Raw genomic sequence first — 24,389 nt, forward strand, 5'->3', positions numbered from 1 at the left:
ATGATCTTGATGAAATTATGGAGCTAACTGGTTTTTCTCGTGGTGAATTCCCCTTTCGTTATTTGGGCATCCCTCTAGCATCAACTAGGTTGAATGCAATGCATTATTCTTCACTAATTAGTAAGATATCCAATAATATTGGTGCTTGGCCGAAGAATTCTATCTCCTATGCTGGGAAATTAGAGTTAATCAATTCAGTTAGTGCTTTTGGCTCTCAATTTTTCCCATTCCCAGATCTGTCAGAGAGTACATTATTAAGCTGTGTAGGGTGTTTTTATGGGGTGATAGAAAGAGACCCTTAGTGGCCTGGAAGGATGTGTGTTTACCAAAAGACGAAGGGGGATTGGGAGTTTTTGATCTCAAAACATGGAATAAAGCTATCCTTATTAAAGCGTTGTGGAATATTCATGATAAAAAAGATTCTCTATGGGTGAAATGGATAAATCAGAATTATTTGAGAGGCTGTAACATTTGGGAGGCTTCTTCTAAACATGAGGACTCTCCTTTGTTTAAGATGATCATTGAACTTAAGAATAATGTACTGCTACATTGCAGAGACCAACAAGAAGCCGACTTTCAGTTAAGGAAATGGGTGATTGGTGACAAAATCTCGTGTTCAGAAGTCTATCATTTCTGGTGAAGGAAAGGAAGTAAGGTTCCGTGGTTTAATGTTGTATGGATGAATGGTTGCACTCCGAAACACTCCTTTATTCTCTGGCTTGGTGCAAAAGGTAGACTAGCTACTACTGACAATATTCATGTGGAAGGGATTAACCATTCTTGTTGCTTTTGTAATAGGGAGGAGGAAACAATAGACCATCTCTTTTTTAAATGCACTTTTTCAGCGGCAGTTTGGGGTCACCTGAGGAGTTGGTTGGGCATCACAAGAGCTTTAACCACACTTAAGGCTTCTCTAAAATGGATGCATAAAGAAGCTAGAGGTACGGGGGTTCAATCAGTGGCTAAAAAAGTTTGTTTTGCTGCCACAGTGTATTATTTATGGCACTTCAGAAATAAGAAGATATTTGAAGGTAAGGTTACCCCTTTAGAAGCCATTGTTCGAGTCATTCAAATGCATACATACAGAACTGTATTCGACAGATTTCCCAGGTTTGTAAAAACCTGGGAACCAGCAGAATGTGAGTGATCTTTTCTGATTTTAGGAATGGTTTTGAGTTGTAATGGTAGGAATATTCAGGAGTTGGCCTACTGTAGGGGCTGGAGTAATAGTTTCTGTTTTAGGTGTCTCCAGTGGTTGATGCTTACTGCCTGCTTTACTTTGGCTCAGCCTGCTTGCCTAATCTGCTGATTTTTTGATGTTTATTTTGGTTGAGTTATGCTGTGCTCTGTTGATCTGTAATGACTCTCCAGGCTACTATGTCTCTGGGGTTGTGAAGAAGGATTCTTAAGTTCCTAGTTTCAGGTTTAATACAAGGCTGAATGTATTATCCTCTGTTGATGTCGCTGTGTTGGGTTGCAGTTTTAATCTGGTTGTGCTGGAAGTTGGTGTCTCATTTTTAGTGGATCATGTTCAATATGGAAGATCTGCTTTGAGCTGCTGGACTCTGGTGTGAACAGTGAAGGTCAGTTTGTTAGATGAAGTGTTGGGGTCTTATTCAGTATGAGGTGCTGCTATTGGATTCTTGGTTGAAGGGACTTGTTCTCTTTTGGATTGGCGTTTGATTAACAATTGGTAGTAAACTCGGACACAAAAAAAAAAAAAAAAAAGAGAGTTGTTTCCTGATTTCCCCTTTCTTTCTTCCCATTTTCATTCCTTTTATTTTCTTTTTCTTTCTTATCTCATTGGGTTTTCGGAATACTCTGAGGAGGTTGGAGTTTCTTGATGTCTTGAAGTTAGTCTTCATCTTGGGCCTGGTCTTCTTTCTCATTGTGGATGGTGTACTAACCAAGTTGATAGTCCACTTCAAGCTGGAGGGCTACTTAAAGATTTCATGCTTCTCTTCGACATGTGGCTTTTCTTGTTGGAGGGTGTTGCGCCTTGATTCCTCCTGGTTTGGATATCCATCATTTTTATGGCTTTCTGTCTAGTGATGATTTGAGTTCTAAGATATTTTTTATTGCATTTTAGTTTTGGTTTTGATTATTTTTAGTTAGTTGATGGTTTTTGCCTTGGGAATTCCCAGGTTTTGATGTAATAGTGTTCATTTTGTCAATGGAAGTTTTGCTTCCTTCCTCTCGGGTATGCCAGAGTTTCTGTACATATCCATTTGATCAATATAATTTATCATTTACTGATCAAAAAAAAAAAATTAGATAATGATATCCATATAATAGGACAATTCATTGAAGAAAATTAGCATTTTCTTTTGAAAGCTTATAATTCTTGGCTTTTAAAAACTTTCTGACAGTGGTGATAGTTTATTTTTTAAAAACTCAAAAAGTAAGTTACCAAATGCCTTGTACCTTGCTTTAGCTTTTAAAAAATAGAAGCAGCTCACCCGAAGAATGTGGACCCGCTTCATTGAAAAAAATTCTGAAGGGTCAAGGTCATTTTGAGATCTCTGCTCTTAAAACTATGCTTACTGGAACTATTATTGGGTAATTTTCTTTTGACTGAGATATGTAATGTAGTGTTTGTCTCCTATCCTATTATAGGAAACCCTATGGCTGAAAAAATGCGAATGTTGTTTATTATGTTTTGCCTAGACATGTTGTGCAACATCATTATTGAACAGAATGGATGATCTTCCTTAGAAAAACACTCCCATTTGTAGGTATATATATATATATATATATATATATATTGTAAATCACCATAATGCATAATCTTATGCAGGTCTTTGCAAAAATGTCTCCATATGATTTAGGGAGGGCATCTTGTGTTTGTCGAAAGTGGAGATATACAATCCGTAACCCTGTGTTTTGGCGCTATGCATGCTTAAAGGCTTGGCAGGTGAATCCTGTATTGTTTATGGACTCTTTATTGCTTATGTATGTTAATGATTCAAGATTAAAATTATGATCACCTTTGTGCAGTTGGCTGGAGTAGTGGAAAATTATAAGATTTTACAGTCAAAATATGAGTGTTCATGGAGAAAAATGTGGCTTTTAAGACCAAGAATCCGTACTGATGGTAAGAGGATCTTGTACAAATTTTACTTGTTAAATCATTGAATGTAATATGTATATGTTGGTTTTGTACTTTCCATAGAGTATTTATCCCGGTATGCTTATATTGAAAGTTTTGTTTAAAGTGATAGACCTTGGAAATTTCTGCTGAATTCTATTTAAATTCTACCTTGCTTTCAATAGATGAAGGATGTAGACACCCGATTTTAAACGGGCCCTTTTTTAAATAACATTTTTTTATTCATTTTCATTTTTTTACAAATACATAAAGGCCAAAATACAGAAAATACATCTGGAATAAAGAAAATACAGGGAAATGAATACAAGGGTAGGAATACAGGGGAATACGATGCATGGAAATACATCACCGAAGAAATACTTAAAATACAGGGGGGCAAAACAAAAATTCCGCACACTGCACAAAATATCCCAAAGCATCTTCGTGGGTACCTGCATCCAAAAATAGAAAGAAATCAAGCAGTAAAGGGAGCAAAATTTGAGTGATTCTGTAATTAATTGGAGAAAATCTTAAGATTGACATGTATCCCATCCCACTCTTCACCCAAGGACCCATAAAGAAAGGGAATCGGCACAAATCGCAAGAAGGATGAGATTTCTTGCTATAGAAAGGAAAGCACGTGCAAAAATTGTATAAAAGGAAGCTACTGGAAAAGGAAGGTTCAGTCTATTGCCTATCTTGGCTGAGGCCCCAACCCTATAATTAGGGGCCTTCACAGAGGGTAGAGGACATGAAAAAAGAGAGAAATCAGAGAGAGAGGATTGGCTAGTGAAGTCTCGAGGGTAAAACCCTAGAGAAAAGAAGGGTGAAATCCTACCCCTCTGACAGAAGAGGATTGCGAAGCCCATTGCCCTGCAACTCGAAGGCTTCCCTACCAACCAGAGGGGACATAAGTCTAGCCCAAAGAACAACCCAAGCAGAGGAGTAAGAGCACATAAAGAGGAGAATGCAGGGATAAGAAGACCTGAAGGAGTAGAAGACACAAGGTTAGTATGGCTGTTTTTGGTTTTCTTCTTCCATAGTTATAAACATTATAAGTACTTAGTTAGAAAAAGGAAGGGAACACCTCCCATGTAGGTAGGCACGCAGAGCCTACTGACACACCTCAACCGGTGAGCCCACTTACTGATCTAACCCTCAAGCCAATTGTCCAAGTCCCCAGACCCACAAGCTAACCTAATCCTAGAAGCCCCACTCTGAAATAAGCCCAGAAGCCCAATCCTTTTTAAAATAAACCCAGAAGCCCAATAGCCCTTCCTTTTAAATTAAGCTTAGAAGCCCATCCCTTTTAAAACAAACCTGTGGCCCAGTACTGAAAAGCCCAAAAGCCCCCCAGTTTTAAAAGGTGTCCAAGGCCCAACCAAGGCCCAATATTTAAAAAGCCCAATATCCCTCCAAATTTAAAAGAAGCCCAAGGCCCCGTATTTAAAAGCCCAAAAGCTTTTCAGTTTTAATAACAAGCCTAGAAACCCATTTTTTAAAATAAGCTAGCCTTTTTTTTTAAAGCCCAAGCCCGCTTTTTTTTTACATAAGTCCCAAGCCCAACCCACTGTTTTCAAAAGCCCACGGTGTTAAAAGACTCCGGCCCAACAAGACCTAACCAAGCCCTAAACCAGAGCCTAACCTGACCCATTCAAGTCAGGCCCAACAGGGGTTTGAGCTCACACATACCAAACGAGGCCCAAGTACCCCAGGAGACCTAGTGAGTTGACTCACCCGAGTCACCCCGAATCCAATCCACAGGGTTCGAAGTGAGTTGACTCACCTAGAACCCAACTTGACCCAGAACACAAAACCATGCTCAACTTAGAACACAGAATCAGACTCAACTCAGAACACAGATCTAACCTAGAACACAAATCCAGACTACTCAATCTAAGCAAAAATGAAAAGCATAGAGAAAAGGCACTCATCTTGGGTTCTAGGGATCAGATCTGAGGGATTTCGAGAGCCCCTTTCTTCGTATAGATCAAACCTACAAGAAAAAAAAACAATAGGTGAGATTAGAGAGATTAGAAACAAGCAATAGGGTCTAGAGGTAAGATCTAGAGGGATCCTCGTGGATCTGAAACCCTATCAAGAGAGTGAGAGAGGGAGCCTTATGGGTCTGAGAGCATTGCAGATATGAGAGAGGGACCCTCGCAGATCCAAAGCCCTAAATAGAGAGTGAGAGGAGGAGCCTTGTGGGTATGAGAGCATAGCAGAGGGCTTTGTGGAACTATGAAGCATGGAGAATAGAGAGAACATAGAGGAGCAAAGAGAGCATAGGAGAAAGGAGAAGGGGAACAGACAGAGAGAACAGAGAAGAGAAGGATCGAGAGAGAGGGGAGAGAATTGGAGAAAGAGAGGAGATTGAAAAAAATGAAAAAAAATGGTTTTATATCCGAGGATAATAGGCCACGTGTCACCACCGTGCGATGACACGTGGCATGTTGTGGACCAAGGGTTTAGTGGGCGACGTGGCTCAATATCCACCATCCGATCTATGTTTCCTCTAGACGGTCAAATCTTTGTCACGTCGCGACAAACGATATAATAAGAATCAAGCTAATAGAAATTAACAAGCAATGGTTGAGTTGTAGCCTATTTGACAGGGGAACAAGCAGCCTTCACTTGTTCACCTCAAAAGGAAATATACTTAAATGGGTGTCTATGCCATCAAAAAGGCATTCAATGCATACATGGTGGTTAGAATTGTGACTAGATCATATGATCATATGCCTAGATTTAGGTAATCGATCCATATCACATATGGAATGAGAATCAGTAAGGATTGTGGTGTGATTGTAATGGGATTGAAAGAATCATAGGACTGCAATCCCACTTGGAATCCTATTGATCCTAGTTAAACACAATAGGGACTTTTTCATTTTTGGGCTTTTAACCACAAGGCCCAATGTGTACTATTTTGAAGGCTGCCCACAATTTGAATTTGGTCCAATTGGCCTAATAGCATTCAAATTTGCATGAAAGCTAGGAGCCTGGAGATTGACGTTTTTTTCTCCTAAATGTTAAGCAATAGAGCATTTGATTTGTCCAGCAGAGGATAGCACCACTATATTTGATTGAATGTTGTGGTAACTTCCAACTTCATATAGGTAGGTCCTCTCCTATCCTTCTCCTTCTTTTTCTTCTTCTTCTAGCAAGTCTAATTGTCTAAGACCATATCAGTAGAGCAGTACTGAGCATCTCATATATTTTTAAGTATCCTCTTCTCCTTGCTGTTTCACATCTCTTTCTATTTTCTTTATCTTCTTTTGTTTTTTTTCATCACCTCTTCATTTTTCTGGTTAGGGGTGGCAAAATGGGTTGAAACCCGACGGGTGACCCGTGACCCGCCTATTTGAATCGGGTTTGGGTTTAATACAAGATGACTCATTTATAAACGAGTCAACCCAAACCTGACCTGTTTAATAGATGGGTTGGGTGGGTTCGGGTTGGGTACCTGTTGGGTGACCTGTTTATCTTAATATATATATAACCTAACCCTACCCTGTAGCCATAACCCATTACCCTGGGCCAGCTGACCTACACAATGTGACAATACCCACTTGGCCACTCCCACTCCACTCGGCGCTCGCAGACGCTGTGATTTGAGGCTGTACCTGAACTTTCTTTAGCAGAAAAGAGATGATTGGCATTGTGATTCTGGGGCACCTCCGCAGACTGGAAGCCTTTAAAAGGTGTGAGTCTCATTTTCTCGCGCAGTTGCGGCTCGTGCTCGGCACTCGGCAGTGGCACCACTACCCTGCCCAGAAAATCCTACTAGACTACCAGTACCAGAATACCAGTCAGGCCAATCGGTGCTAAGGCGCAACCATTTCCCCCAAACCCTGTTCGGCGACGGCGACAGTGACAAGCAATCGGGCCATTGGCAATTGCCAATTGGCGCTAAGGCACAACCAGTGAACCAGTTACGAGCTAATTGCGCAGTCTGCAGCCGCCGTTAGCCAAGAGAGAGAGACCCTAACGCGATCTCAGAGTCTATGGTTCCATGTCTGCCACAAGAAGCTCTCCACCGCCAGCAGCATGGCGATCCACGTCCTCCAAGTCTACAAGGAGTTCTTCTTGCCTCTTCCTTTTTCCCTGTCTCTAAATCTTTAATCAGACTAATCTCTGTGTCAATGTGTGCGCGTGTGTGAACTGTGAACGCATGTTTTTGTTTGTAAGTTTGTTCATTTTAAGTTTGTAACCATTCCATATTTCCATTGGAGGCATGTTTTTGATTAATGGCATGCTTGACAACCCTTTTTATATTTCTTTTTCATTATGCATTTATTTCTATTTCATAATCTTTTCTTAAAAAAATTCATGAAAAAATTTTAAAATAAATAAATTATATTTTTAAATGGGTGACCCGTTTATTAAACGGGCAGGTGAGGGTTTACACATTAGTCACCTGTTAATAAATGGGTCAACCTGAACCTCTTTAATCCCTACCCGTTTATGACCTGCCCGAACCTGGCCTGTGAGCCCGTTTTGCCACCGTTACTTCTTGTTCTTCCCTCTTGTATGCAATTTCTTTTCCTGGTTTGATTGTAGAGAATAGTGATTGAGATGTTCCTTTTTTGTTTATAAAAATTTGCTTTGAATAACAAGTTTGTCCAGTTTGGGGTTTTTCTAATGTTCTCAATCCATTTTCTTGCTTTTAACTCCCTCCCCCTCTCCAATTTTCTTTTAACCACCTTTCTTTTTCTTCATATTTCTTCTTGCGGAGCACTTAGTTTTTTTTTTTTTTTTGGAGGGGGGGGGGGTGGTGGTGGCAGTGATAAATTACATAGTGACTCCCTGAACTTGGCCAAATTACACATTACTCCCTAAATTTTATTTAGTGGCATTTAACTCCTTGAATTGCAATGTCATTCCTGAGCCCATTTGGCCATTTAAAGGATTCACAGTTGTCCAGCATGTGAGCTGACAAACCCAATTTCCCTTTTTGCCCCTTGTATCTTTTCCTGTGTTTTACAATCTCAGGAGAGAGGGGGGGGGGGGAGATGAACTCTCCAGTTGGCCATTAATGGCTTGGTTCATTACCCCAAATTCTTCGGTGACATGAGAGTGGATGCTGTTCATACAAAACCAGATTGTGACCTTGAAGGCTTGAACTAGATTGCCATGCCTTGGGGGCATTCAGGATGTCAGACTTGTTGTTCTCTCTTGGAGGCGTAGTTGTAGTTCAGCCATGCACAAGTTCTGAATTCTGGTCCACTTTTGATCAAAACTTGATGTGCTCATAAAACTTGTGGGCTTCCTAGTTCTTTGATGGCATCAAACTTGTAGTGTGAGTTGAGCCAAATGTCAAATGTGAACTCTCATGGTAGAAATTCATGTTTTCTTTGGAGCTTTTATGGGCATGGTGAGGCGCCTTTGTTATGGTCTTGAGCACCAGCAACTGGAAGATGCTCTCCAGCAAGCTCAAAGTGAGTTCATAAAATTTTACTCACAAAATTTAGTTGCGGGAAGGGAAAAACTAAATTGTCTGATAGAGAAGATAAAAATTTGTAGGTGGGACTTTTGAGGTAGGAGTGGTGATGGAGAAGATGGAGATAGAATCAGCATTTGAGACGGCCATGAACGCTTAATCAGGTTAATCGGAAAGTGGATCTTGTCAAAGCTGCTGTGGAGTTTAGGAGTTTCTCCCTAGAGAAAAAGAGGAAGCGTTGGCGCTACGGAAAGATCTAAACCATCATGGCGAGTACCTGGTTCCACCTTTTCTAGCGTCTGCCATCTCGAAAATCATTGAGAGGGCAATTGTAGTGATGAGGACGCACATGAGCTACTTGAATGTGACAGAAAATTGAAGGTTGAGTTATAGGAATTATATCCAAATGAAGATCTTTGCTTGCTGCTGCTAATTTTTCTTGTTATAATGGGCATTGCTGGAATCACACTGAGATGATACAACTTAGACCTGTTCGTTATAGAGATGACTGCAGTGATATTGGGGTTCTTGATTTTCACTGGTGGACAACTCCACTGGAGCGATGTTGGGGGACATCAATTCGTTGGTCTTCGATAATCATAGAAGGCGTTTTGTTCTTAGGAAAGTTGAGCTTAGAAAGCATGTTATGGACGGTGTCGTTGGAAATGTGAGAAAATCCCATCTTGCTGAGCTGTGCCCATCACCATCTCCAGTTGTTCTAGCTTCTTGGCTACATCTGCCATCTCCGATGACTGGACCTTGTATCCTGACATGTCAAGAAGTTGATCCATCCCTTTGTCGGCTCTTATTCCTAGTTCTTTGCTTTAACTGCCACCTTAGCCCACCCTTTACCCCGCCATCTCCTTCTTTCTCTCTATATATTTCTCTGTGGGATTGGAAAACATATGAGGGGTAAAAAATGGAATATGGAATTGTGGGCTCAAGTTCTGGTCGAATGGGGTGACTACAGTGAGTCCTTTTAACGGCCAAATAAGCTCAGGGATGACATCGCAATTTTTTGGAACTTCATGGAGTTTAGTGCCAAGGAACAAAAATTTTGGAGCAATGTCCAATTTGACCAAACTCCAAGGAGTTACTATGTTATTTACCCATTTTTCTGTCAAAATTTGTTTATGCTTGTTTTATATAACAACTAGAATCTTACTGTTATGTAGGCATTTTATCTAAAAGCTTATGTTGTTAGGTTGTGGGCAAACAGTGTATATATCAAGCCTTAGCACTCCATGCACATGCAACCTGATTTCATGTAGAGACTAGAGAGGCAAAAAAAAAAAAGAAGCTACGTCCCCCACTGGGAGCATCGTAATTTTTTCACAGATGATAAATGCAGGCAACAATAATAGAACCCAAGACCTCCTTGTAACCTGGTTCTGATACCATGTTAAGCAACCACTTAACCTAAACTGTTTGAATTGTTAGGCTGCGGGTGAACAATGTATATCAATGCTTGACACTTATGATCTTGATCTACAATCCAATTCTGCAGACCTCCCTCAACAATCCTATGCAGGATCCCGATTCTAACAACCTTGCGTATGCATCTGTATGTCCAATGTGGTGAAAATCACTCGAATTAAAGAACTCATTGTTTTAGATAGAATTTGTCAATTTCTCTAACCATATGAATTAGATTTTGGATTCCATGTTTCTTACTATCATATTTTCCATAATAATTAAATTTCAAGTTTTGTGCAATTTCTGTTAAATTAATTTTTGTCTTTCATATGTCAGGTCTTTATGTGAGTAGGAACACCTATATTCGAGCTGGAGTTGCAGAATGGAAGATTACCAATCCAGTGCACCTGGTATATTTTTTTCCTCTTCTTGTGAAATGGTGCTTAAAACATGTAGGGTTATATATCCTTACATTCCTTGCATAATCTAGGTAGTAGCAGTCTGGAAAAATCCTGTAGAAATGATTGAGTAATAATATAGTTATGTTTCTCCTTGTAGCATAAGTGAGACTATTTTTTTGCATTGATTTTTGAGAATGGTTGTTTTGGTAGGCATTTTGATCTAAACATTCATTCAGTAGTGATTTGCTGATATGACTATGCAATTGAACAATCATGGGAGTTAGTCTTTGGAAATTATTGACAGAAGGACTTTTGAATTTGGTACTTTGACCATCCATCCTTCAGTTAGAAAGATGTGGATGATCTCCTCACAGGCTTGCTGTTTTGTATTTGTTTGGAACACTAAAAATGGAAAATGATGTCTGTTCCCACAACTAAACGGGCCCTTAGTTTCTACTGATTTGGAGGATAGTTTTCCAAAGCTTAGTCAGTCAGGAGGTGTTGCATATTTTTTCTTATAATTGTCCTATTATTTTGGTTCTTGTCAGATTTGTTGAAGGTCCTTCTTTTAGATTTGAAAATGTGTGGTTATCTTATCATAAATTTGGTGATTTGACTAAGAATTGGTGGTCAGGATGTAGTGTTCAGGATAAGCTGTTGGAGGGCTAAGCTCTGATATTGAGGCAGCTAGAGGGGTTCAGTAAGTCAAGGAATAATGACTTTGATGAGGTGCTTATTTTTTTAAGAGATGACTTTATTAGTTGGAGATAGACAACTAGGTTGAGGTTGATCAAGGATGATGGATGTAACACTAGGCTTTCTCATAAGTGGTGACTGCTAGGACAAGGGAATTACATTAAACAATTGGAGATTGATGAAGGTTATTAGGATTCTGGGCTTAATGTGGCAACGACAACTTGATTTTCCAAAAGAGTTGCATGCTGAGGAGGATCCTTCTAGGGCTTGGATACTGGGTTCAGATTGGTTTTCTACTACTGGGTATGGAGCTAAGTGGCTAGAGAGACCATTTGAGGAGGATGAGAATTGAAGAGCAGGTGTTTGAAATGGAAACAGAAGAATGCTCAAAAGCTCAAGGCCAGATGGCCTTATCATGGCTTTCTTCAGGAGTGTTAAGATTTGAGAGTGTTAAGAATGATCTATCGAGAGGTTTTTTATGAGAAGGAATATGCATTTAATTTTGATTATGCTAGTGCCGAGGAAATACAGGTTCCTTAAGGTTAGGAATTGGATGTATTAATTTGGTGAATAGTGCGTACATGACCTAGCGAACGTTCTTTTAGGTAGGTGTAATGTTGTTTTGGAAGACAGTTTCCATGTCATACAGTGCTTTTCTTTGAGGGTTGTCAAATCTTGTATGTGCATTGGTGGCTAATTTGTGATGGTGGGGGATGCTAGGAAGAAAGGTAAGAAATAGTTTGTTTTTCAAATTTGATTTGAGAAGGTGTGTGGGTTAGCTGGAATTTTTTTTGATTGGGTTTCGGCGAGGACTGGTTTTGTTGAGGTGGAGGTAGTGGGTTAATGAGCGTTTTAACTTTGACAGCGTCTACAGTAATCATTAATGGATAGCCAAAATCTTGGTTTAAATCCTTTAAAAGAATTAGGCAAGGAGATCCTTTGCTCCCTTCTCTTTTCATCCTTGTAGCACAGATGTTTTGAGTAGATTGGTGAGTTGGGTAGCTGAGAGAGGTCTAGTGAAAGGCATTGAGGCAGGTTCTGAGGAGGTTATACCATCTTATTTACAATTCGCAGCTGTTACTTTTAAAAAAAATTTTTTTTTTTTTATGTTCATAGTTTCTTCAATGTGCTTACCATTTTCAGGTGTTTGGGTGGATTTCTGGTTTGAAAATCAATGTGGTGTAGATTGATCTTGCAGCGATCAATCCAAGTTCTGATTTTTGTCCCTCATTTATTTGGCAGGTTATGCTATTTTTGGCTGGCCTTACTTATTTAGGTGTCTCATTAGGTGGTAATCCTAGGTCAGTTTGGGGATCCTGTGGTTCAAAACAGTTTTAAAAGGCTAGATGTTTGAGGGAAGCTTTTTTTTCTTTAGATGGTTTACATTACCTTGATTCAGATCTTGTCGTTGTGGTGGGGGTATAATGCTAGAGACTATCTTGTTTGTTGGTGAAGCGTTTGCCAAGTGAGAGAATTACTTGGGTTTGGGTCAGGTGGTGCTAAAACACTGGTTTGATTAGTAAATCAGTAAATGGCTGTAGTTTCTGTTTGGAGTCTAGATCTGACAAGGGGTGATCCATAATATATAATTAATATATATTACCTCTAGCAGAATGAATGGGATGCTAAGGTTGGGTTTCCCAAAACCTTTTCCACCCTCATAATTAGTTGGCAATGCCAAATTCTTTAGCTCCTTTTGGACTTTCTTCTTCCTTCTCTGATACATACTAGGATTCAAACCCAACCAAACCATGTTCCCAACAGGGTCTACCAATTCCAATCTCATGTCTCCAAGGAGATTTTGCAGGTCTAGGCAGTCTCTCTCACCTCTCTTAGAGCTGAAATCACAGCCTCCCTATGGCAAGGAGTTACTAGAGAGGGCATAGCCATCGCATAGGTTGGGTAGGAAGGCGAAGAATGCCTTTGCTGCTTTTAGATGTACATGGGTCCTCCAAAAGAAAAAATAAATTTCCCAGTATGATTCCTGACCAACCCCATCTCCCCCCGCCCCCACCCCGCCCTGCGGCGCCGCAAAAAGGAGCAACTGACTCAGTTACAAGGTAAGGACTGAACCCATGGCCAGAGTCCACAAACAAAGATCCCACATTATTTAAAGCTTTCACCTGGTCACAGTTATGCTTAGAAGAATTTATACCTGCTTGTGCAATATCTGCATCTGGGTGATGGCTTACACTTTCCATTTGCTGCGAACTCGATTCCGGAATTACCTTCTTTTCTTTCCCATCCTCTTGAAGATCTCCATTGAAAGCTTCAAACAACTGATTCAGACCATCATTTTCAAATTCAGTTCTCGTCTGATCAATCTGATCAACCAAAAGCTCCTTCTCTGAATTGCAGATGTTACCAATCTCTTTTGAATCATAGAGCGTATCGTCTTCCATATCCTCTTCTGAAAGCATGTTCATCGTCTCTGTAGGAGCTTCTGTTGAAGGATCAACTTTTTCGCAATTGAGATATTGGATTTTGCTTATTGTGTAATCCTCTTTAACATAGCACTCTTCCACTGGTTCTTCTGGTATCATACTGTCCTCTGGTCTCTGCCCAGCTACCACTTCTGGTTTAGCTTGTTATAATCGACCCTCCTCCATCTCAAACACAGGCCTTGGTTGCTGCAGTTCTGATTTTGGGCTCTTAGCATTTGGGCCCTTATTTTTAATGATCCATATAACTTCTGTCTTCTTCTGCCCGAATGGCATGGGACTATGATTTTCTCGCATGGTATTAGGAAGTCTAGTAGGCAGAAAATCCCCCCAAATCCTGTGGTTGCATATTGTTGTCTTTCCTGAATCTGTCCTTGTCACTGAACCTCCTCTGATTACATTGGCATAAGAGATATTCTGCGAAAGCCTCTGGAACACACTTCTCCTCTCGGTCTTTTCCTCTGGCCTGACGTTCGATGATTCACAGTCCGAGCACCTCCAGCTCCCACTGTTAGATTTGGAAATCTCAACCGTGGTCGATGAGAATTCCAAGAGGGCAGCGAGAAAGGCCCTCCACCCCTTCTTTTGATCACCTTCAGGGATGCGAACATCAGGAATAAACTTGCTGTAGTCTTTCTACAGGCATATTAACCTGCCTCTACCATTTTCAAGAATCGTCAGATCCACACTGCTCCCTGCCTTTTTGAATCTGGTTCCACAGGCAGTCCCTTCATTGACCTCATATAACACTCCCTAGTATCTTTAGGACCCAAACAAGGTCCTCCTCCAAAACGATATAAGAAACGTGATTACTTGCATATTACGTAATGTGATAGGTCACTGAATCCAAATGAATTACAAAAACCACTTTCCTGTCAGTTTTGAAGGTAGAAAACTCTCCCGCCCCCTTAACAATCACCTGTGAGGAGGCTGTGGCTAGCCAAAAAATGAAGGGGGGAAGAAGGTAAATAGGAATGGTGGCAGAGGGCAATGCAGGATAGTAGCATGTGACCACTTTGGCTAATGGGGATGAGTGTTCGAGTTAGGAGACTGAATAACTGAATTATCAGAGCTCTCATGAAGCTTGACAAGTGCTTGCGACCTTTCTGGAAGTTGGGGATGGAGTTCCGAGTGCTGCGAGGCATCTGCAATCATTTTATGGTAATGAGACTCTCCTGGAGGTCATGAAGGAGAGTTGAAGTACCAGGGGTGGCAGGTAGGGCTCGGTTTTATGACAAGGATAGGCGGGTAGGATGAAGGTATGGCTTCAAGAAAGGAAGAAAGTCTTTTCAGCACAGAGAAGGGTTAGAAGCATGGTTTTAAATCGTGGTAGCGGGTAGCGTAACGTAATGGTAACAGGTGTAACGGGAAGTAGGAGTAGCGGATGTTACATAACGGGAAGCGGGTGTAACGGCCGTGAATTTTTTTGAAGCACGCACAACCTTGTGCATATTAGCGTACTTGCATGTTTTAAGCTTTTGGCCATTCTTAGAAAGGGTTTTAGTGTATTTTGGACCCTTTAATTCGAGTAACTAAGTTATTTGGTAAGGGCAACAAGTTTACATTTGTTTTAAACCATCATTGATAGAAAATTACGTGTGTGTGCGTATTTATACTTCTCATTGTTCTTATCTGTGATAAATTCTTATGTGTGCTAAACGAATTAATAAAATAAAATACATTATACACTCCATTAATCTATTAGACACATAAGACATATGAATAATATAAATATAAAATAGCTAGAAAAGAAAAAAGGTTGAATTTGAAAAATAAAGAACATAAATATCACATTACTAATATTATTAAAAAAAAAAATTCCTAACAAGTTAGTATTTTGAAATTGTTAATTAATGCATCTATTGTGAGTATTTAAAGAAAAAGTAAATTTTGTATCATTGTCATCCTCATTATAATCTTTTCCCCCTCTTGCCACTTGGTATATTGAGAATGATATATGAAAGAGAGAGAAAAAGTGAGAAGAAAAAGTAAAAAATAAAATATTTTTTTGGTGTAAGAGTCCTGTAGCGGTTATGTAACGGCTGTAGCGGCCTTTACGTAACGGTCGCAGTCCGTAACAGCCGCTACGGCCGTGATTTTTCTTCCCACCGATTTCGCGGTGTGTAACGGTATCGGTAACCCAAAAAACCTTTATGTGACGGCGTTACGTAACGGTCGCAGCCTTTATTTAAAACCATGCTTAGAAGGGGGAATGGGAGGAAGGTCGGGAGATGTGATGCCATGTTCGAGGGTTCAAAATGCAGGGACACCGAGAGGAAGACATCATCTTAGTTCTTTCACTAAAGAGATGCTATTTTTAATATTATTTTTTAAAAATCAGTGTATGTCAACATTACCCAATGACAAGTAGAAGTTCAGGAAATAACAGAAGACAAAGTCAATCTAAAACTTATCATCTTGTGATGGAAGACCCTTGGGTTGGGCAACACCCCCTGTCAATGACCACATTTTTGCATTGTTTTGTTACTTGGTGCATTTGGAATTTCATTTTTTATAGTTTAAGCTTCTAGTGGGTGTGCCCAATTTTTTTTTTTCCTTTTTTCTTGTTTGCTTTGGGGGGGAGGGGTGGGTTCTTTGGGTTTGAAGGGGTTTTGGATGGAGTAATATAATGGCAGGTTGCTGTGAATTTTTTTTCCCCTTTTTTATTTTCCACTGCTGTTTTTAGTATTTGATTGGAGCAATATGTGCAGAAGCGTTGACTACTCTTTTTTAGGGTAATATGTCTTTCTTTCTTTAGTTTTTTACTTGGAGCTTTTAGAGGAGTGCCTTTAGCTGATTCGCAGAAACATCAGAAGGCTTTACTCTATTTTATGTTTTTCATTTTGATCGGTTTTATTTCTTCTAAGTGGGTACCTTATCCTCTTCTTTGAACTTCTCTTTCTTAATGAAGCTCTTCATTTATTATGAAAGGCCCTTGGGGCTTCACTTTTAATTTATCAATAAATGAACTAGACTTCTTTAGCTGCACAAATTCAATTGCTTTTGGCCTTTAACTGTATTTATTTTTAAGGAACTTGTAAAATCTAAATTCTTGATTAAGATTCTTATCTCCTAACAACTGACTTAGTATGCTAAATAGTTGGCCATCGTGTCTTTTCTCAAAAAGCTTGGTGCCACATTCTTTTACCTTTTATTTGGTATTGAATTTGGAGTTGTATATATTAAGACTTATTCAGAAGATGAGCAAAGGAAAGAGCCCTAAATGGATTCATGTTGCTGATCCCAAATATGTTTGGTAAAGACATTCAAAAGACTTAGTCGATTTATATATGCCCATTTTATTGTGTTTTTGCATCATATATGCCTTTTAATTTTTTTTAGGGTTTAGAATGAGATATGGATGGAAGGCGTATCAGATATCCAAGAAACGTGGTTGTCTTAAATATTATCCATGTACTTGCAATGATCACTGTTTTTTATGATTGTTGTTATTAGGTTGTGGCAAAAAGAAGTAGAAGATTGGTGAAGAGGAATAAAGGAACTGCAAGTTATTTGCCAGTTCTCATTTTGCTATTGTTGTATTTTCTTTCTTTTGCCTTTGCAGGTCTGCTATTTCCGTTACATGAGATTTTATCCTTCTGGGAGGTTTCTTTACAAGGTTATGTCTTGTAACCAGTTAGTGCATATAAAAAAAAAAAAAAAAACTGAAAAGGTATCTTTTTACTAACTGTATTCTTTCTTTATTTGTGTTGCGTAGAATTCTTCTCAAAAAGTTAAGGATGTGGCAAAATTTATGAATTTTCGTGCATCTAAAGCAGACTGTGTTTTCGGTGGCCATTACACAGTGTCTGATGACAAGGTCAGATTCCACTTCTTTGCCAGATACCTGAGCAGTTTGGATTCCGTATGCTACCTGCAATTGCTAAATTTAATTTGGAAGCTAAGAGTTTGTTTGGTATCATTTTTGTGTGTTGTTTTCATTTCTGTACAGTCAAGAAAATGATTATGAAAACACATTTGTTTACATTGCTAGTTTATTTTTTATTTTTTATTCTTTTTGTTGTCGTTTTCTAGTTATTTACCTTGTTAAAGCTTGATTTACATTGTTGGCCCACAACCTAACAGTTTAAGCTTTTAGGCGAGGTGGTAATCAAACATGGTAGCTGATTACTAGGAGCTCCTAGGTTCTAGTTTCGTTGCCCTCGTTTATTGTGTGGTGTTCAAAAAATTATTGTATTCTCAATCATGGGTGTTATTTATTCTGTATTTATCTCTCAAGTCTCAATGTGCTGTCGGAATGCACATGCGGGGAATTGTTAGACCTTGATATACATTGTTGACCTACAACCTAACAACTTAAGCTTTTAGGTGAAGTGGTAATGTGACATACCTGATGTTAGAATGCTTTAATATTCAGAATAAACTTTTTTTATTGAATCATTTTATTTATATATATTTTTATTAAAATAAAATTAATATGACCAAATTAAAATTTAATTAAATAAGAATGTCCATAAATTTTCTAATTTTTTTTTTGTAAAAATAATAAGTCATTTAATAATTATATTTACTAATTTTCAATTATCATATACAATATGATTGTTTTTGTAGCACTAATCAATGATTTGGAATAAAATAATTAAGTAAAAAATAATTAGAAATTTTATTTTATTATATTATATTTTACTTTGTATTCTTTTTGTAGTTATACTATTTTAATTATTCTTTTTAATTGTTATTTGATTAAAAGACAAAAATGAGCATTTGTTCATTCAAGTTTTTAATTTGTTTTAATTTTAGAAATATTAACCAAGTTGCTAGTTTTCAGCTTTTAGTTTTTGTTTCTGGTTTAGTTTACATTTCTGGTTTTCATTTCTAGTTTTCATTTTCATAATTTTTGATAGTGATACCAAACGATTCTTACTTTCTTAAGATGTTTTTTTACACTTCTCTTTAGTGACCAATATGCGATTGACATTGGGGAAGACATTCAACATTTCTAATGCATTTTCAGATTGATGCTGCTCTCTTGTATCCAGGCATGCGACCTACTGTGTTGAGGATCCGCTTAAGGTATTACATTATCTGACGCAAATGTTTTGATGTTCACATGCTATAAAATTATTAAACATGGACTTAAACCTTCATGATGCCAGAAGTTGTCTTACACATACACTCAATGTAGTCGAGGAGAAATGGATATAAGTGAAGAGAAAATTAATTATGCTGTTAGGTAATTTGGAATTGGGTCTAGAAATTGGATTCAGAATGGTTAATTTTGATTCCTACGCTTGATGCTTTGATTTGCAAGAATTTTGTTCTAGTTCACATTCTACAATGAAATTTTACTCTCGCTTTCATACCCCTAACTCAAGTTCTGATTCCAAATGTTTTGACATTTTAAAATCCCAATCTTGCCCCTAATCATGCATATATATATATATACAAGTATATATCTATACATAGCACAAACATCCATGCATGCATGCATAGATAAGTACAGTATGCATGCGTGCATGATGTATGCATGTATGTGTGCTTAGACATACATACATATGCATTACTTTGTTCATATGCATACATGCATATAGCTATACATATATTCACATGTACATGCATACACACACACACACACACACACATACATACCTAAACATTCACATAAATATACGTACATACACTCTCTCTTATTAATTTTTTTTTTGGATAGAAAAAGAAGATATATTCATTGAAGAGGAAGTAATGTACAAAGAGGAGGAACGGATCCTCCTCTAAAGAGAAGAAACCAAAACAGACTAGACAACAATCAAAATAAAACTGCCGTACGATCTCTTTGAATATATGTGAAAGGCACCACTTTAAAATCGTACCCCTTTATATATCAAAGTTATGAATTCTATCCCAAAGCAAAGTACCCAAATTCCTCTTTCCAGAAAAACATGCGCATTCCTTTCCATCCAAATTTCCCATAAAACTGCAAAGATGCTACAAGTCCACAAGACCAAATGATCACCACTCTTCCCAAAAGTTGAAGAGAGATGTAACAATTTCTCTACTAAACCTGGGCAAACCCAATTTTCCCTCAAAACAGTGAACAAGTTATTCCAGATCCCCCAAGAGAAAGGGCAATGTAAAAATAGATGCAAAGCAGGTTCTGAGATATAAAAACACAACTACACAAGAAAAAAACATCTGGAGATAATGCCTTCAATGGCCTCCTACTCTGCAGCATATTGTTGGTGTTAAATAAGAACAACCAACCAAGCAAACACCTTGATCTTAGAGGGGACTTTGGATTTCCAAATGAAACGATGAAGGGGAAAGGATTAAAAAGATTGCTCAAAAAACTATTTTGAATGATAGAAACCTGAGGAATCCAAGCCCCAACTTCGACTCTCTCTCACACGAGAAATGCCAGCCCTTCAACAGACACTACAAAAGAAATAGTTTCTCCAACTCCCTATAATTATAAGCCTACGAAAGTGAAAATCCCAAGAAGTGGGCCCATTTGAATTAAAGAAGGAAGTAATGATGTTATTATGCACTTACAAGGTAATGAAATGGAAAGTGCATAATTTGCCCAGCCAAACATCTTCCCGGAAGAGAATCCAAGACTCGTCCCCACAACATATTTTATTATATATGGAATATTCAAAGGATAAATCTGAGCAATACTTTTCCAAGGACTCTCCATAGAACATCTTTTTTTATTTTTTTGGATAGCACTCTCCATAGAACATCTTAAACTTCAATTAGTGTCCTGCCCATTAGAATGTAAGCTAAATTTACTTTTTATAACTGTATGCCAATTGCCAAGGAGAATTCTCCTCTAAAGGAAAACACCACAGCCATTTACCCAGTAAGGCAGTAATTTTAGACACCAAATTTCCAAGACACAAACCATCCTCCACCCTAGATTTACACACATCCTCCCAAGTCTCAACTAACCAAATCATCTCTCTTCTCCCATACCCTTGACCATAGGAAATCTCTCATACTTTCTCAATTTTCCCAGCTACCCCAACCGGAATTCTAAAAAAGAACAAAAAATAGAGGGGTACTAAAGAGATGAGCCTGGATAAGAGTGATATGACCACCTTGAGAAAATAAAGTACCTTTCCACCCGTCCAAGTGCTTAGACACGCTCTCCACTACATATTTCAAAAGCTAACAGAGCCCCAGCTCCCCCTGCGGAAAAGAAGAAGAAGGTGGAGCTCCTAAATAAGACAGGGCCACTCAAGCTATGATAGCTTACTCCAACTACCTGACACTACTAAGATTAATAGTACCAATCCCACTCTTATCTAAATTTACTTTTAAACCAGAAAACTTACAGTCTGTAGAATTTTGAGAACATTCAAAAAAGACTCTTGATTATCAAAGAGAAAAATAGTATCATTTGCATACTGAAGATGAGACACAGCTACCCCCTCACTACCCACCTCAATCCTCTTCACATAACTTTTATCCACAGCCCTATCAAGCCTACTCAAAGTATCAACAACTAGAACAAACAAAAAAAGTGATAAAAATCCCCACTCTTGAATCTGTAAACCACTCCTTAGGCTCCTCATCTAATAGTGAGCAAGAACAAAGCATTAGACAAACACCCCCTCATCCAGACCTGCCACCTCTCCCTAAAACCCTTTTTGGCAAAAATTTCACCTAAGAAATTCCAGCGAACCCAATAAATTCCGAACCCTATCATAAGACTTTTCAAAATCCCCTTCTTAATCCTCCTATGAATATCCTCTACTACTTCATTAGCCCCTAAAATAGCATCCACGATCTATCTTCTCCCATCAGAAGTTCTTTGGGGCTTATAAATAGTATCATCTAGCACTTTACTAAACCTACTTGCATGCACTTTTGCAACAATTTTGTAGAATCGGCAACTCTTGAAGCTTGATCACTTTTAGGCACTAAAGTAATGGAAGTAGAATTAATGCTTTTTCCTAATTCATTGAAGACCTTCAACAGACCAACCTTAACCAAATCCCAATGATCCTGAAATGAGGCCATAGTAAAACCATTTGGACCTGGAGCCTTATCCCTGCCGTCCCAAACACTGCATCGCTAACTCCCATCTCCTGATTCTCCTCAAAAGGTCTTTCTAACCATCTGATCTGATTACTAGAAATAGTGCTCCACTCCTACTCTAGAAATAGGGCTCGACTCCAACCCCTCTACATTAGTCTACTTTCAGCCTCCTCCATAAATAAATTGGAATAAAATTCAGTGATCTCATTTGCAATCAATCAAGGATCAGAAGAAACTACTCCTTTAAACTCCAATTTCCTCAATAAATTTTTTCTCATCTTACTATTAGCCAGTCTATGGAAAAACTTGGTATCATACTCACTTCGCTAACCCATTTAAATTTAATCTTTTACCACCAACTCATCTCCCTAAAATTCACCCTTGCGGCTTATTTTTCAATGAAACCCACTTGGCCTCCTCCATCTTTGTTAAAATCCTATCATCCTTTTTTATCCAGCTAATCAATCATAGGTAAGATGTTAGATTTCCTAACCCTATTACCTCCAAAAGCTTCCACGTTCTACTTTTTCAAAACTCCCTTTTAATGTTTTGAGTTTTTTTAGTCTTACAACCTTCCCAACATCTAATGGACACCTCATCCCAAGAATTCCAAATCAAAGAATGAAAAGACTTATGATCCAATCACATATTCTCAAACTTGAAGGGAGTAGGACCCCACTTTACCTTGCTAGATTCTATCAAAACTTGAAAGTGGTCTGATTACTGGTTTAGATAAAGATGTTTGGGAAAGAATACAGAAATCATCCTCCCACTCACACTGCAAAACAAGAATCTATCTAGACCACTAGCCACTGATCTACCTCCACCCACATGCCCAAGAGAAAATAGCATTGTCCATGGGGATATCCCTCTACCCATGATCCTTGATTTGATGAATGTACAATATTCTGAATGCTCAAGGTAAACCTACCCCCGCCCTTTCTTTTTCCCTGGAAATATTACTACATTAAAATCGTCCCCTACAATCCATCTACTAGAACAAAATCTGAACACTGCATACAACTTTTCCCAGAAAACAGAACGAAGGGCAGGCCTAGGAGGACCATAGAATGAAGTAAACCATGACTGACCCAGATCTCTAATTTATAACAGGACAAATAAAGAAAAGAAACCTAATAGACTATCAACCAAGATGAGAACCAGACATCCCAGCCCAACCTTTGTACTCTTTGTCTTCCCTGATTGTAACCCTAGCTGCCTCTGTGACACTCGCTGTGACCACCAGAACCCCATGCACTTTCACCGCATGGATTTTTCCCTCCTAACGAGCAGTGTTGTTTTCTGGATCCGTCACTCTAGGATCCGTCAATCACAAGTCTCCCCCCACACCTAAGGCATAATTTTTCTGATATTGTATGACTTATGCAGCCTTGCCTGCATTCCCTTCCAACACCACCTGACTGTACCTGGGAGCTGAAGAACTTGCTACAACTGCTCCTTCAAGATCATGATGAATTTCCTTGCGAACTCGCAGAATTCATTCTCAAAGCCTCACCATCCAATTCCATTTGCACCTCCGGGAATAAACACTGAAAAGTTCTTCCATTTCCCTCTCATCCCTAGCTCCAAGAGCTTCCTCACCCTCATCCATCTATTCACCATCCAGCAATGAAGATTTCCCTTATGAATTTCCTCAATGAAGCTCCGTAGTTAGAGAGTTGAACCCATCTATTTCGAGTGATGTTGTTCTTGAGCATGCACAATAAAGTAATCCCCCCTCCTTCCCTAAACTCAGATTGAAGAATTTACCTTTGATCCGCACCGAGTACTTTAACATCATCTACTGCTGGCACATCCACAGTCGAGTTTGTGAAAGAGTAAAAGAGTTGTTTTGTTCGAGAGAGAGAAGAGACCCATCATTGAGCAAAGACTCAACACACTTTGAGCCTTCTAGAGAGAACTAAGAGAAGAGCTTCGATTCAACCCTTTGACAGAGATTAGGCTGCTTCGACAGATGCTTCGAGCCGAGTCAATGTCACCATCCAGCAAGCCTGAGATTAGGCCTGGCAAAACGGGTCATGACCCGTCGGGTCACCCGGATCCGCCAGTTTAAAACGGGTTCGGGTTAAAGAAGTTAACCCATTTAATATTTGGGCGGGTCACGGGTTAACTCGTTTATAAACGGGTTCTTTGGGTTTGGGCAGGTCACCCGGCTGGTGACTTGTTATTTTGGATCCTTAATGCATTATGCCAGGCTGTCAGCTTCACAGTCACGACTCGCTCACGCACACTGCACATGCCTTCAGGCTTCAGCAATTCTCAGAGTCTTAGACTCTCAGTCAACACAAAAAAACCCTAAGGGCTCTAACTCGCGCCGTGGCTCTCAAGCTCTTAGCCTCTCCTCATCTCTGACCTCTCAAGTCTCAACTCTCACTCTCTCAAATCTCATTCTCAATCCTCGATTCCTCTCCTTTCTTGACTCCTAATTCTCCTCTCCTCTGGATTTGGTGCATTGCAACGTGCCGGACGGCCCCGACCTGTCCTCTTCTGAGTCTCCTCTCCTCTCCTCTGGATCTGGTGCACTGCAATGTGCCGGACAGCCCCGACTTGTCCTCGCCTGAGTCTCCTCTCCTCTCCTTTGGTGCGCTGCTACTTGTCGGACCTGCCGGTGTTGTGAGCCTGCGAACGATCCACTCCACACCTTGTCCTTGAGTAGTTCGAGTCATTGTCTCCTCAGACTCCGCGGACCACGGTGACTGTCGTCGTCTCCCCTAGCTCCACAGACGGACATACCACTTGACTGACTCCGTGTGTTTTATTTTATTTTATTTTATATTTTTTTTAAAATGTATTGATGTATTATTTTTTACATTTTATGTTCTTTTATTTAGAAATTAATAAATATAATGCAGTATTTTTTTAAAAAAAAATGTTATTTTATA

At 39.1% G+C, this 24,389-nt stretch overlaps 1 protein-coding gene across 2 annotated transcripts in view; it reads left to right on the forward strand.

Moving 5' to 3' along the window:
* The window catches only part of LOC131161952 (F-box protein 7), a 39,181-nt gene that overhangs the window by 4,918 nt on the left and 9,874 nt on the right, over positions 1-24,389 (forward strand). For both annotated transcript variants that reach the window (XM_058118006.1, XM_058118005.1), the window contains exons 4-9: positions 2,798-2,914; positions 2,998-3,094; positions 10,284-10,357; positions 17,051-17,104; positions 17,204-17,305; positions 18,461-18,519. In XM_058118006.1, coding sequence (XP_057973989.1) covers positions 2,798-2,914; positions 2,998-3,094; positions 10,284-10,357; positions 17,051-17,104; positions 17,204-17,305; positions 18,461-18,519 — 503 coding nt within the window. The remainder of the gene's footprint in view (positions 1-2,797; positions 2,915-2,997; positions 3,095-10,283; positions 10,358-17,050; positions 17,105-17,203; positions 17,306-18,460; positions 18,520-24,389) is intronic.

The sequence above is a fragment of the Malania oleifera genome, chromosome 8, assembly GCF_029873635.1.
Source record: "Malania oleifera isolate guangnan ecotype guangnan chromosome 8, ASM2987363v1, whole genome shotgun sequence".
Classification (NCBI taxonomy): Eukaryota; Viridiplantae; Streptophyta; class Magnoliopsida; order Santalales; family Ximeniaceae; genus Malania; species Malania oleifera.